This window comes from Amblyomma mixtum, chromosome 4 (genome assembly GCF_055824585.1).
Source record: "Amblyomma mixtum isolate Tamu chromosome 4, ASM5582458v1, whole genome shotgun sequence".
Taxonomy (NCBI): domain Eukaryota; kingdom Metazoa; phylum Arthropoda; class Arachnida; order Ixodida; family Ixodidae; genus Amblyomma; species Amblyomma mixtum.
Window position 1 is genome coordinate 96,813,690 of NC_143015.1, and position 12,228 is coordinate 96,825,917.

Below are 12,228 nucleotides of genomic sequence, written 5' to 3' on the forward strand. Positions count from 1 at the left end.
GGGTGGAGGCCAGGATGACTGCGAGGAACTATCGGCGCATGGCAGTACGTGACCTGTGTACCAACCAGTGTCAAAGTGAAAAAGCGTGACAGCTCTTCCCTATGATCGGCACCTCGGCGTACTCGAAATTAGGAAGAAAGCTTACTCTTCGTTCTGCGCTGATGTGGGTTTAGTATTGCGGCTTTTCCCCTCGAAAACGCTATGAAAAGGAGAAGGAAGTAAAAATATATGAGAATGTGCGTTTGCAGTAACCTGAATCGTTCCACTCTCGTCGACGCGACAAGGTTCGGTCAGAATTTGCTGGCCCCGCTGTCGACTAACTCGATTTCATCATTTTAGCGCTCAGTTTCAGCAGGCAACCGTTGTCCATTGCAGTACCTCACACATTGATGACTATTGCGATTGCAATCATGTCGAAGGTTGACGTACTTTTTTTTTTTTTGTGCCACACCGTCTACCGGGTCGCCAGCTGTGCTGATGCCGGGCTTTTTAAACTCATCAGCCATGGCGCGCTCATCAAGCCCCATTCTGAATTAACGCTGTGCTAACTGTAGCATAATTTGCCCCTGATTGAAGCACTTTCGAACCTCTTCTACGAACCTCTATACTCCGTTTCATACATAGCTGTCAACGCTGCCAAAGGTACGAAAGTAGTCCGCTGCAAAAAACAAGCAAAATGTGCCCGTCCGCCGCGCGTCGTGGCTGAGTGGTACGAAGCGCGCGCCTGTGTGTTCATTTTACAAAGGGCCTAGGTTCGACTCCCGGCTCAGGTGTTTTTTTATTTTTTTATTTCTCTTAAAAGATTCATTAGGTAGAAACTCGAAACTGTCAAACTCTAATACCTACTTTGAAAAACACAGCGCTGTTTATTTGTCTCGAAGGGAAAAGGCAGTGTAGTGTACGGCATACATACGATGTAACTTGAGTCGGATGGCGTTGACTCAAAGCTGTCATATTTAACACTGCTATAGCTAGATATGGTCACCTTCCTAGGTCGTTTTTGCGGTATCTTATTCCAGTAGCGAGACCTTCCTTCTTGAACCTCGCAACTGTCCGAGGGCTCACCCCGGTCATCTCGCCCACAGTTTCGAGAACTTCACGCACTTTCTTCTCCGGGAAGCGCTTCCTTACGCTAGAGTAAACGTTGACAATAACCTGCTTGGAGTCTTTCGAAATTTTCGGAGATTTCAACTTGGAGAACAGGCGAGCAGGAGATGTTTTTGAAGCCGCAGTGGGCGAAGAAAACAAGCGAGTAGGCGATAGCGGTGCCATTTCCGCATGCTCGGAAACCGAAAGACGAAAGCAGACGACCTCGCCGGCCTGCCTAGCTGCGAAAACCTGATACAGGAGGAGCCGAAAAAAACCCAGAAAACTAAGGCACTCTGTTTTGAAGAACATTAAAGAAAAAGCAATCTTTTTGCAAAATAAAACAACATTATCATTATACTGAAATATCAACCAACATTTACTTTAATTTTGAGTTCATTACTCTTTTCACTTTCGACGCACTACATTACGATGCGGACGAGGAGCGCGAACAGGCGCCGCAGCCTTGGCTGCGTTGACAGCTATGTATGAAACGGAGTATAGAGCGACTTACTTTAATGATAACGCTGATTTGGCATGGTTGATGATAGCGAATTGAATAGAATCGAATAAAAACAGCTTTTTACCAGTCCACAGCTGTTTGCTCATTCGAACTGAGACTTAAAATCTAGGCATGCCGTTCAGCGAGTTTGATTGATTCACAACTTTATTTAAACAATGGCAATTACTGGAGCCCTGGGTGGTCCGCCTGTTCCGGCCGCCCACTGGCCTGCGCCGCAGCGTGGGCCCCGCGATTCAGTCCTCGTTGCTGGTCGGGGTCCTCGCTGTGCAGAATGGCCTCCCACTGCTCCAAATTGGGATATTCGGAAGTCTGTCTGTAGCAGGATTGAATTGGCATGCCCACGCCATGTGAAAAGCCGTCGCTATTTCTCCACAGTGTGGGCACTCTGGCTTGTAGAGTGAGGGGTACCTTTGGTGGAGTCTAAGTGGAGTTACGAGAGTGTCTGTTTGTAGTCGGTGAAGGGTGTGTTCTTCTGCCTTGTGTAGAGTTTTGTGAGGTGAAGAGTATGTATGTCTGGCCTGTCTGTAGGCCTGTCGGTGTTCGCAGTTTCTCGAGGTTGACGGAAGGTACCTCCACCTGTAGGCTTCGCGGTCAGTCATTTCCAGTGGCCTGTGACTTTCCCCGTATCTTGGGCGTCCTTCAGGAGTTCATCTGAACGCCGCAATATGGCGCTACAGTCAGCCAACTTGAACCAGTCAGCACGTGCCAAATTTTTGAAACCCTTTTTAAGACTTGTGCAGCTGGTGTGGTGAAACGCTCCCTGTAAATGTATATGCTGTCTTGCGAAAACTTTCCTATCCGCCCTGCAGAGCTCCCGGGAATTACATTAAAGAGAAGCAATGCATTTAAAGGCGCTCACTGCATATGCGACCGAGAGAAAGGGAAATACGCGATAATCCGTCGCCTTTCGCAAGCGCAGTCTATGGGAACGCGACAGATGCATCCAGCGTTTCAATGGCAAACTGTCTGCTTGCAAAATCTTGCGCGGTAAATCGTTCTTACTATCTAAACAGTACTGAACTCATGTCCAGCTTTCTCTGGGCAAAAATTTTGAAAAATGAAAAATTGTAAGACACTGTTATGGAAATCTTGAAGGCAATGGTCCATTATACTGATATGCAGCAAAATATTTCTTTTAAAGTGTTTCCATCGGTCGCATCGAACAGTTAAGTCTGCCATAGAAAACCAATGAGGGACGCTTTTGACCATAGCATAAACGTGAATAGAAAATAAAATACATGACTGCTGTCGGGTGATCAGCGGATACGTTGATTGTTATAGTGAAATGTTACATTATATGAAAAAATTGCGTTCATAAACGGTTTCCTGTTCCAAAATGCTTTTTTTTTTTCAGAATAGCTGCTTATGCTCCGAGAAAACTGTGAATATTTTCAGCGCAGTCTTAATGTATCCTATTGACAATGCTTTACTGTCCCGTGTGCAGGCTGCTGCTTCGCGAGTACAGCTCGTGGGGTCAGAAGCAGCTGTACGTGGTGTGGTTCCTCTGCCTCCTCGGCATCACCTACCAGAACATATTCCACGAGAAGTGAGTCCCTCTTTGCCTCTCTCTCTTTCTGAATAATAAACTGGGCCTTCACCGACAACGTGCTTCTCTGAACCTTCTCGTTTCTCTTACAACGTATTTACGGTACAACGAACAGGTTTCGTGATTTCGCGTGCAAAACGATGAAGGCGTTGGATTCCAGCAGGGCAGTGGTACAAAATGCTGCCTTTATTGTGATCGCGTGCAGCTTTCTCATTATATAAGTATGATTTTTACTGTTTTCGTAATTTGCACCGAAATTTTATGTACGATTCAAGAAGTGCAGCATACCTTACGCTCCCAGTGCGCTTGGTATGTAGGTTAGGTTAGGTTAGGTTAGGTTAGGTTAGGTTAGGTTAAATTAGGCTAGGTCAGGTTAGGTTAGGATAGGATAGGATAGGATAGGATAGGATAGGATAGGATAGGATACGTTAGGTTAGGTTAGGTTAGGTTAGGTTAGGTTAGGTTAGGTTAGGTTAGGTTAGGTTAGGTTAGGTTAGGTTAGGATAGGATAGGTTAGGTTAGGTTAGGTTAGGATAGGGTAGGTTAGGTTAGGTTAGGTTAGGTTAGGAGAGCAATTTTAACCGCGCGATGCGGCGTTTTGATGAACTCGCAGCTCAGCAGATTTACGTTTTACAAGCTTCCCATTCGCCAAACGACATGCGTACCAGTTGCTAGTCGGTAGGCGGGCTTTCAAATAATAGCGAGGCCAGAAGATTGCGACCTATATTTACTATATTAATTAGTAGATAAGGCTGGCCAGTAGGAGCCTTAAGCAGCAGTGAGGGGCACACTTACAAAATATCAGCATTGCACAACCCTGATAAATATAAACCTCAACAATAACTGATAGCCGCATGCCTTTCATGTTTCGCTTGGTAAGCTGAGCACTGGGTGCGCAATTAGTTCTTGAATGCAACGTAATACGAAAAAGTTCCCACTCAAGCTGAAAGCAGCGGCTGGGATGCCACGTGATGAGAAATCGCTTGTCACGTGGCAAGTCGCCGCATAAACTCATGATGTGCGCGCGCAGTTTTTGACAGCGTATTTCTTTCTTTGAGCCAGTAGGGTCGCTGATTGTTTTCCTGTCGTCTCTATCTAGTAATAACACGAAACACTGAGTAGGTGATCGAATCAAAATATTTTTCACGCGGCATCTTCCTGAAAGCACTTTCAAACAATAGTTCAGACGGTTCAGCGTTTAGTCGTTAATTTTTTTTTCTATGTAGTAGTCTATATAGTCGGGTACAATTCAAGAACGAAGCTCATTTCCCCGTCAAAGGACATCCTTCCAGCCAATGGCGTCGGCAGATTCTCATGAGCCTGCTAACTTGACAATGCAGGAAGGGGACTATCCCCTTTCATCTGCCAATCCCTGTATTGCCAGTACAGCATGTTTATGAGAATCGGCTGACGCCACTGGCTAGAAGGGGGTCCTTTGACGGGGAAAAGCCGCTTTGTTCTTGAGTTGTATCTTACTATAGTATTGTTTTTTGAACACGAACACCTTTTTGTCCGGCCTTTGACGGTAAAACGTGGGCCTCGGTGTGTGGTCGCGAATAACAGCATGCAATTACGTTGAAATTAACTTTTTCACATTTCGCTCGTTCAGAGAGGGTCTTTTCTCTTTCGATGTCATTAGTAGAGTTTGCAGAGGTTTGTACGACGCCACCATATTTTCTGAAATATTGCTGCGTAAACAGCTAGTATGTGGCGCTTATAATTAATACAAAGTGCTAAATCAAACGTAATAAAGCAAACTGCATTTCTTTCCTTTTTTTTTTGTTTTTCCTCTCGCAGCAACCTGTAAGTATCGTGCGCAGAGATTTCTACTGCTGAACCTCCCAGGCGTTTAGCGTTTGCGCTTTTATTGTTGCCTGTGTTCACTGCACTTGTACGTTTCGTTTGCAGTCTCACATTTACCGCTAACCATAAGGGTTGTCTGAACGGATTCCTGCAACTGCTACGAAAAACAAAGGGTATCCAACAAACCACGTGACATTCGCCTTTTAATTGCTTGGCACAGCCGCAGCAGGGGTGCCTTTATACAGCCGCTATTATCGTAAAAAAATATAAAAAGTTTGCAGGGATAAGGTGGCCACGGCTGGCACGGGTCAGGGTTAGTTTAAAAGATATGAGAGAGGCCTTCGTCTTGCAGTGGGTGTAGTCAGGCTGTTAAGGATGATGATGATGGTCATTGCTTCAAGGTAATTTATGCTTTTCATTAATAACATCACGACAATACATCTGTAAATTTTGCGGGAATGTAAAAACATGCTCAGAGCACGTGATCACGCATCTGTGGCGGCAGGTTTAGACCCCTTTCTAAATATCGATAACGTGAACTAATAGTTTACGCACGATGTTCCCCAGCGAAGCATTCACATGAAGAAGTATTTGCCTGCACTTGCGGAAATATTTATGTAGCGGTGAGCTGGTGAAGGAGTTCCCTAGAGCATCAGCGAAAATCAAAACAGCGCAACTTTCAAGACAAGTACCGGAGAAAGGACGAACTCCACAGCGTGGTGGTCATCATCACTGTCTGGTTCTTGTCTTGAAAGTTGTTCTTTTTTTTCTCCTTTCTTTAGCTGCCATGAATCAACAACTAGCGTGGGCAGCCACGCTCCCTAGAATATCTTCTTGAGGAACCATTTCCTAAACCGTTTACCTAAAGAAGTATATACGCCTAATTTTATTGCATGTTTTCTTCTTTCAAATGATGCGTTAGACATTAGGGTACTTGTATCCCCACATGGTATTTGTCTACAACCTCTAAATAATTTATAATTGAATTTCTTCTTTCATGCTGTTTCACTTTAGGTTTCATCAACCCTAACGATGGCTGTGACGTGTAGTTGAACTTTAGGTCACGTGAGGCACGGAAAAACTGTACTATAAACGCTGATACATAGTTTTAACTCACTACAGCACTTAAACCAGCCTGCTTCAAGAGCTAGAATAGCAACAAACGACGTATCAGCAGTTATATTGCCGTTTTTTTCGTTCCTTAAGTTCAACTACACGTCACAACCATGGTTCGGTTCATGAATCAAAAACCGAAGCAGTGTCAAGAAGAAATTGAATTCTAAATTATTTAATTGCCGCAGGCGAATACCACGGGGTGCTTGATGTGTACCAGTACCTAACGCATCCTTTGAAAGAAGAAAACACGCAAGCAAAAATTTGGTGTCTATAGTCCTTTATGGAAATATGTCTTTAAGCTTTTAATTCATGACGGAGTTGCTAAAGTGTTCATTTAATTAAGCATGTTACAGGGTTCATTTCGCGAAGTCTTTGTTACAGTGCTCGTTAGAGAGAGTATTAGCTACACAAAAGAGATTCCCATACTCAGATAACGCGAAGTCTTGCCTTCACTTGCACGAGCACATCTTTCTGGCCGTGGCCTTTGCCGTCGTAGTGGAAACGTTTTGGGCCCGTAGCCCGAGGGACAAAAACATATGCTAAGTGGAACGTTATCGGAGGCAAGGCCAACCTCGACCGTACCACGCAGTAGCTGATACTTTCACCGTCTTCTCGACAAAACACCCTGGTATAACTGAAAACTTGCTTCACTGCAAATAGACTGCTGTTGTGGCAAAGCCATCTTGCGAACAGCATGCGTGGATCTTTAATTTTTATGAAGTAGGCTTCGCCACGTTTGACGTTGCTTTTAAACATGGCGTGAGTAGCCCCCAGTAAAACTAGAATAATGGGACGAACACGCCTACTACTGCTTCGCTGGTGCATATGGTGTTGTGATGGAAACCACGTGAACGTATTCAGATCCCTAAAACACGCGAACTACAGCTATGGATTCTGTTTCAAAAATTAGACCTTCCGCCTTTGGTAAGGATAGCGGCATTGAGGTGAAGCTGGCTTAACGTTTATGTAATGGGTTCAGTGGCATGCAATCAAAAGCTAAAAGAGAGAAAGATGGAGAATGAACTCTATACGTATTCTCCTGCCAAGCCTACATATTGCTGCAGTTACCGTGAAAATCAAACAGTTTAGGAATTCTAATGCATGCATTCAAACCACTGGACAGCGAGTACTACGAGCTAGCACGCGTGTCGTAGGCCCAACTACGCAGCAAATGAAACCTAATTATAAATCGACATTGTGCCCAATCGCAATCTGAGACGTAGCCCGGTACGTGAGCAAGGGTGCGAAATTTTGTTAGTAGTGTTTTTAAAAAAATGCGTCCGAACCACTTTGTCCGCAAAAGAACGCATTGCAACTTCGTTGACAAGAACTAAAAGAAAAATTGACTCTTCTCCAGGGAATCTGTAGACCACCCCAGTACTTCATAGCAGCAGTTCAAAATACTTTTATAAGATGTCGCAAACACCGGTGCGGCTCCCAGAGCAATGCGGTTCCCAGAGCGAACGGTAACAAGGCAGATACAGTACGGAACTGTTCGGAACTTAGAGTGTGTGTGTGTGGGGGGGAGGGGGGGGGGGGGGGGGGGAGAGTCAGTTACTTTAGTCCATCGGTAGTACGTACGTCAAGCGAGCACACAACTATTAGACACCTTTAGCATACCGTGTACCATGTTACCGTTACCGATACGGGAGTACCGGGAGCCCGCGCGCAGCCAATGCGAGTGCGCAAATCCCCAGGACGGCGCCAGATGGCGCCAGGTACCCGGAAGCTGCGCGCGCGCCTGCAGCATCGGGACCAATCAGCGCGTGCTCACCGGCGGTGGGCGGTATTCCGGTAACGGCAACGGTAACGCGGCGCACGGTATGCTAAAGGTGTCTATTAATAGACACCTTTACCGTAATGTGAGCCATGTTACCGTTACCGAGAGTCCGCCCACCGCCAGTGCGCACGTGCTGATTGGTCCCGATGCGGCACCCGCGTACGCGCAGCTGCCGGGTACGTGGCGCCATCTGGCACCCTTAAGGCGACCTGCGCATGCGCAGTGACGTCGCGCGGGGCTCCCGGTACTCCGGTAACAGTAACACGACGCACGGTGTGCTAAAGGTGTCCAATGTTGAGTTATACGAGCGCGCGCAAAATACCACTACCTGAAACCTTTCCTGTTACTGAGATTTCGCCAGTGTTTTAGCCGCCCAGTTTGCTAGCGCTATACTTGACGCAAAACAATGATTCAGTTGAATTCAACATAAATCTCACGGCAAAATTTCGTTTCTCTTTTTCCGCCACAGGTACAAAACTCTCGAGGTGCTCATTTACATAGGTTCTGCCCTGGTCCCCGCATCGGCGACGTTTTCGATGGTAAGGCCTCAAGCTGAGTGTACCGTTGGCTGTCTGTCACAAAACAGGCCTTGCATACGCGCAGATGTCCGCGAACTGTCTACCGCTTATGTTTTAATTGACCGCAACGCTGTAGAAACGGCGCTTGAAAATTGTTTTTATTTTCTCTTGCCTTCGTTCTCTGACCTTTTTCTTGTTTCAACCAGTTCTAAGCAAAGCTCACTTCAACGCGAACATAAAGCTACTAACAATGTACAACAATGTTCCACAGTGCGCTATCAGCTAAAAAATTTAACGCGAACAAAAGGACAAAAGGAAACGCAAAAGCACGAATATATTAGCTCCTGGAGGGGAAATACAAACGAGGTTGATTAGCGCTTCTAAACGACAGTCTTAGAGCCTCCAAAGTGAAATGAACCTGCTCTATAGTCGGATACAACTAAAGAACGCAGCGATTTTTCCCCGTCAAAGGTTCCCCTTCCAGCCAATGGCATCGGCCGATTCTTATGACCCTGCTAGTGTGACAAAGCAGGGAGTGGTAAATGAAAGGGGTGAAAACCCTTCCCTCTATGGTCGGGGATAGACCCCTCTCTCCATTGTGCCCCCACTGTCTGCATTGTCACGCTAAAAGGTTCATGAGAATCAGCCGACGCCATTGGCTGGAAGGGGGGCTTTTGACGGAGAAAAGCCGCTGCGTTCTTGAGTTGTATCCAACTATAGCATTGAGCTTCTCCCGGGTGAGATCCTCTCATTTTGCTGTCCAAGTTTCAGTTGTCTTGTTCGTTGCTGATAGTACCTTCCACATGACTCCAGCCTTCCACGTGACTCCTGTTACTGGTTGCACTAACACTAGCCGATGTTTAAAAATTTACCAGAGCATTCAAGGACGACGCAACTTAACACATACTATTGGTTGGTTGGTTTTTGGAGTTTAACGTCCCAAAGCGACTAAGGCTATGAGAGACGCCGTAGTGGAGGTGCTCCGGAAATTTCGACCACCTGGGGTTCTTTATAACGTGCACTGACATCGCACAGTACACGGGCCTCTAGAATTTCTCCACCAAAGAAATTCTAGCCGCCGCGGCCGGGATCGAACCCGCGTCTTTTGGGTCAGCAGCCGGGCACCATAACCGCTGAGCCACCGCGGCGGCCATACTATTGACCACCTTTTTGAGCAATTAAGCCACTCTTTTTGTCTGTATCACATGATGAACTGCATAGTGCAGTAGGATAGGGTAGCTTTCGAAACCGTCTCTGTTTTGCGTGTGTGCCTCAGTGAAACTAACGTCTAACGTCTGACTCCGCCCGTGCCTTACGCAGAGACCTCCGACGGGCCTCAAGGAACTTCTGTTCGGCGGCGTGCTCTACTTCGTGGGCGTCGTGTTCTTCAAGAGCGACGGCCGCGTGCCCTTCGCGCACGCCATCTGGCATCTGTTCGTGAACGCAGCGACGCTGGTGCACTACCACGCCGTCTACCGGTACCTCTTCAGGGCCAACGCTGCGCACGAGCACAACTAGAGGGCGCCACATGGTCAACGCCTGGGCTTCTGCGAACGGACGTACCAACACGGTCCAGTCCTGGACTGGTCCTCCTGAACCAGCCGTATGCGGGACTACTACCGGTGCTTTGACCCTTTAAGCTACTGGGAGATAGGAAGCCGTGGAAGACTGGCGCGCAGTTTGCGAAGCTTGAGCCGGTGCTTGGACTATGCGGCTACTGGGAAATTGGGAGCCGTGCGTAGAAATTACGAGTTGTGAGTGATTTTACAAGGCGGATATGCCATAGCTCGGTGATGATCTCAGCTGAAGATTTTTTTTCCTCTCTCCGAAAACCCGAGTGACCGTGTGATAATGATTATCGGGAGCTGTGCAGGTACTGTTCAAGCAGCATTTCCGGGGTGAAACGAACGTGTCTGAACACAGTGAGATTTTAATGCATGCATGAAGACTGGAGCAGCAAAGTTATACGCGAATGTTATTAGAGTGATGATCTCATCTAGATCTGTTTTTGTCAAGAGACGGGGCGATCTTGTCAGCCTTACGATCATGAGAACAAAGTTCGGTGCGTGTTTTATCCGTGGGACACGGAAAAGTATCTCCAGAAAAGCTGAAACTCGACCGTCTGATAGAAATGACGGTGATTTAGGCACCACTGTGAAGCTTTCTGGAGAAATGCTGTTCAAGTCGCGCAGCTCTGGCCCCGCGCTTCAAGTGAGAGGTTGCGTTGGAATAAGAGAGTAAAGGATAAGTTTGTCGTTGGTCGAAGTTGGTCTCAGCACAGAGAATTCTTAGCGACACACTCTAAGCGGTCGACGTCACTTTTCATGGCAGCAAGATTGTGATATGCTAAGTGGGCTGCAAAGACATGCGACAGATGGCTAATCGGGGCAAGGTTTGAAGAAAAGACCCGAGTGAATGACTGAATCTTTGCGAAATATATAATGTATGCTGTAAAGGATCACAGAAGGCGTTGGCGATACCTAACGCGAGCGTTCGAAAGACCTTCGGAAGTGAGCATTTAAAATCGCTTGCAGAGATTTTGTTCTGTATGCGTAGTGGAAGGCCAACAGAACGAATGAATGAATGTGACGCAACACCAGAGGTAACAACCTCAAGAGCTCCTGGCTAGCCATTTTGCCCAAACCAATACGATCTCAACTCCGGGAGCTTTCTAAAAATGATGAGAGGTGTGCGAGCTAAAACCATGAGAGACACCAGCGCGAATCATCGACCCGATGGCCGGTCGAAAAGAGGAAGTTATGCATGGTAAAGTGTATGGATAGCTGAGGTTGAGTCAACTCAGAAAGCAAGAGTCGCAGAATGTTCGGAAACCAAGTTTATCGGTTCCTGTACGCAAGTCGCACAGAGAAACACTTGCTATTTGTAGGAAGTGGGACAAGGAAGTGCGTCCAAGTCTTCTTGACAACGGCGCATATATGTGTCGACTTAGCCGAACACTCCTCAAAGGGATGACTGACCTCTGGAACTAGCTTTGTTTAGGTGTCCATGGATGTATTCGGAACACGGACTCTACGAAAAAAAGCCGAATTTTCTCACTGTCTGGAGAGCATAGCTTTAGGTCAAGGGTCTAGGTGTACACGTCTTGAAGGGAACCGAACAACTCCTGTTTGCTTGCAGACTGCTGAGTAGCTGTACATTTTCATCTTTTCCGTGTTTCAAAAACTTTTGTGGACCCCTGTACATGTGAAGTGCGAAGCAGTGATACCCGCGTTAAATCCTTCAGAGTTTATTTTGGACAGTCGTCTAGAGGCGTACATGACGGCTGGCGCCTGATGCATGTTCAGTGCAGATTAACAATTAGTGGTTATTGTGTGCAATGGTTATCGAATGTGCTCTGTGTAGGGGTAGACATAAAACCTCCATGTTCCCAGGCTTCGAAAAGGCAAGGCTAATACCCGAAAGGTGCGGCGGCGACCTAAAATTGATCTCAGCCTTCAACTTGGGTCATTGAAAAATAGATGCATGTACAAAACGTATGGAGTTGGGTTGTACAGTCGGGGACAAAAGTCTCCGGGCCACGTATTCCTCTAACGAAGCCGATAGCTCTGCTATTAGCCGGCGGCTGGAGACCACACTTGTGGAGGTAAAAGTTAAATTTTTGTTCTTTCATCTCCACAAGTGCGGTCTCCAGTCGCTGTCTGATAGTAGAGCTATAAGCTTCGTTTGAGGAACACGTGGTCCGGAGACTTTTGTCCCCGACTGTACGTTGGCTAAAGCTTATACTGGACCGTTAAGAGCACTTTGCGATGAGGGATAAACAAATGGCTGCCCCCCGCTGAATATGAGCGACAGGTGCAAGTATGTGATGCAACCGGAGTTGGAACGACAGCCAATA

General features: G+C 46.7%; 1 protein-coding gene across 2 annotated transcripts in view; it reads left to right on the forward strand.

The window, feature by feature from the left end:
* LOC149347526 (monocyte to macrophage differentiation factor 2) overlaps positions 1-11,879 on the forward strand; it is a 29,545-nt gene extending 17,666 nt beyond the window's left edge. For both annotated transcript variants that reach the window (XM_089585603.1, XM_089585604.1), the window contains exons 6-8: positions 3,054-3,155; positions 8,324-8,393; positions 9,693-11,879. In XM_089585603.1, the coding sequence (XP_089441729.1) occupies positions 3,054-3,155; positions 8,324-8,393; positions 9,693-9,890 (370 nt within the window). In that variant the 3' untranslated portion in view covers positions 9,891-11,879. The remainder of the gene's footprint in view (positions 1-3,053; positions 3,156-8,323; positions 8,394-9,692) is intronic.
* Positions 11,880-12,228: the final 349 nt, after the last annotated feature.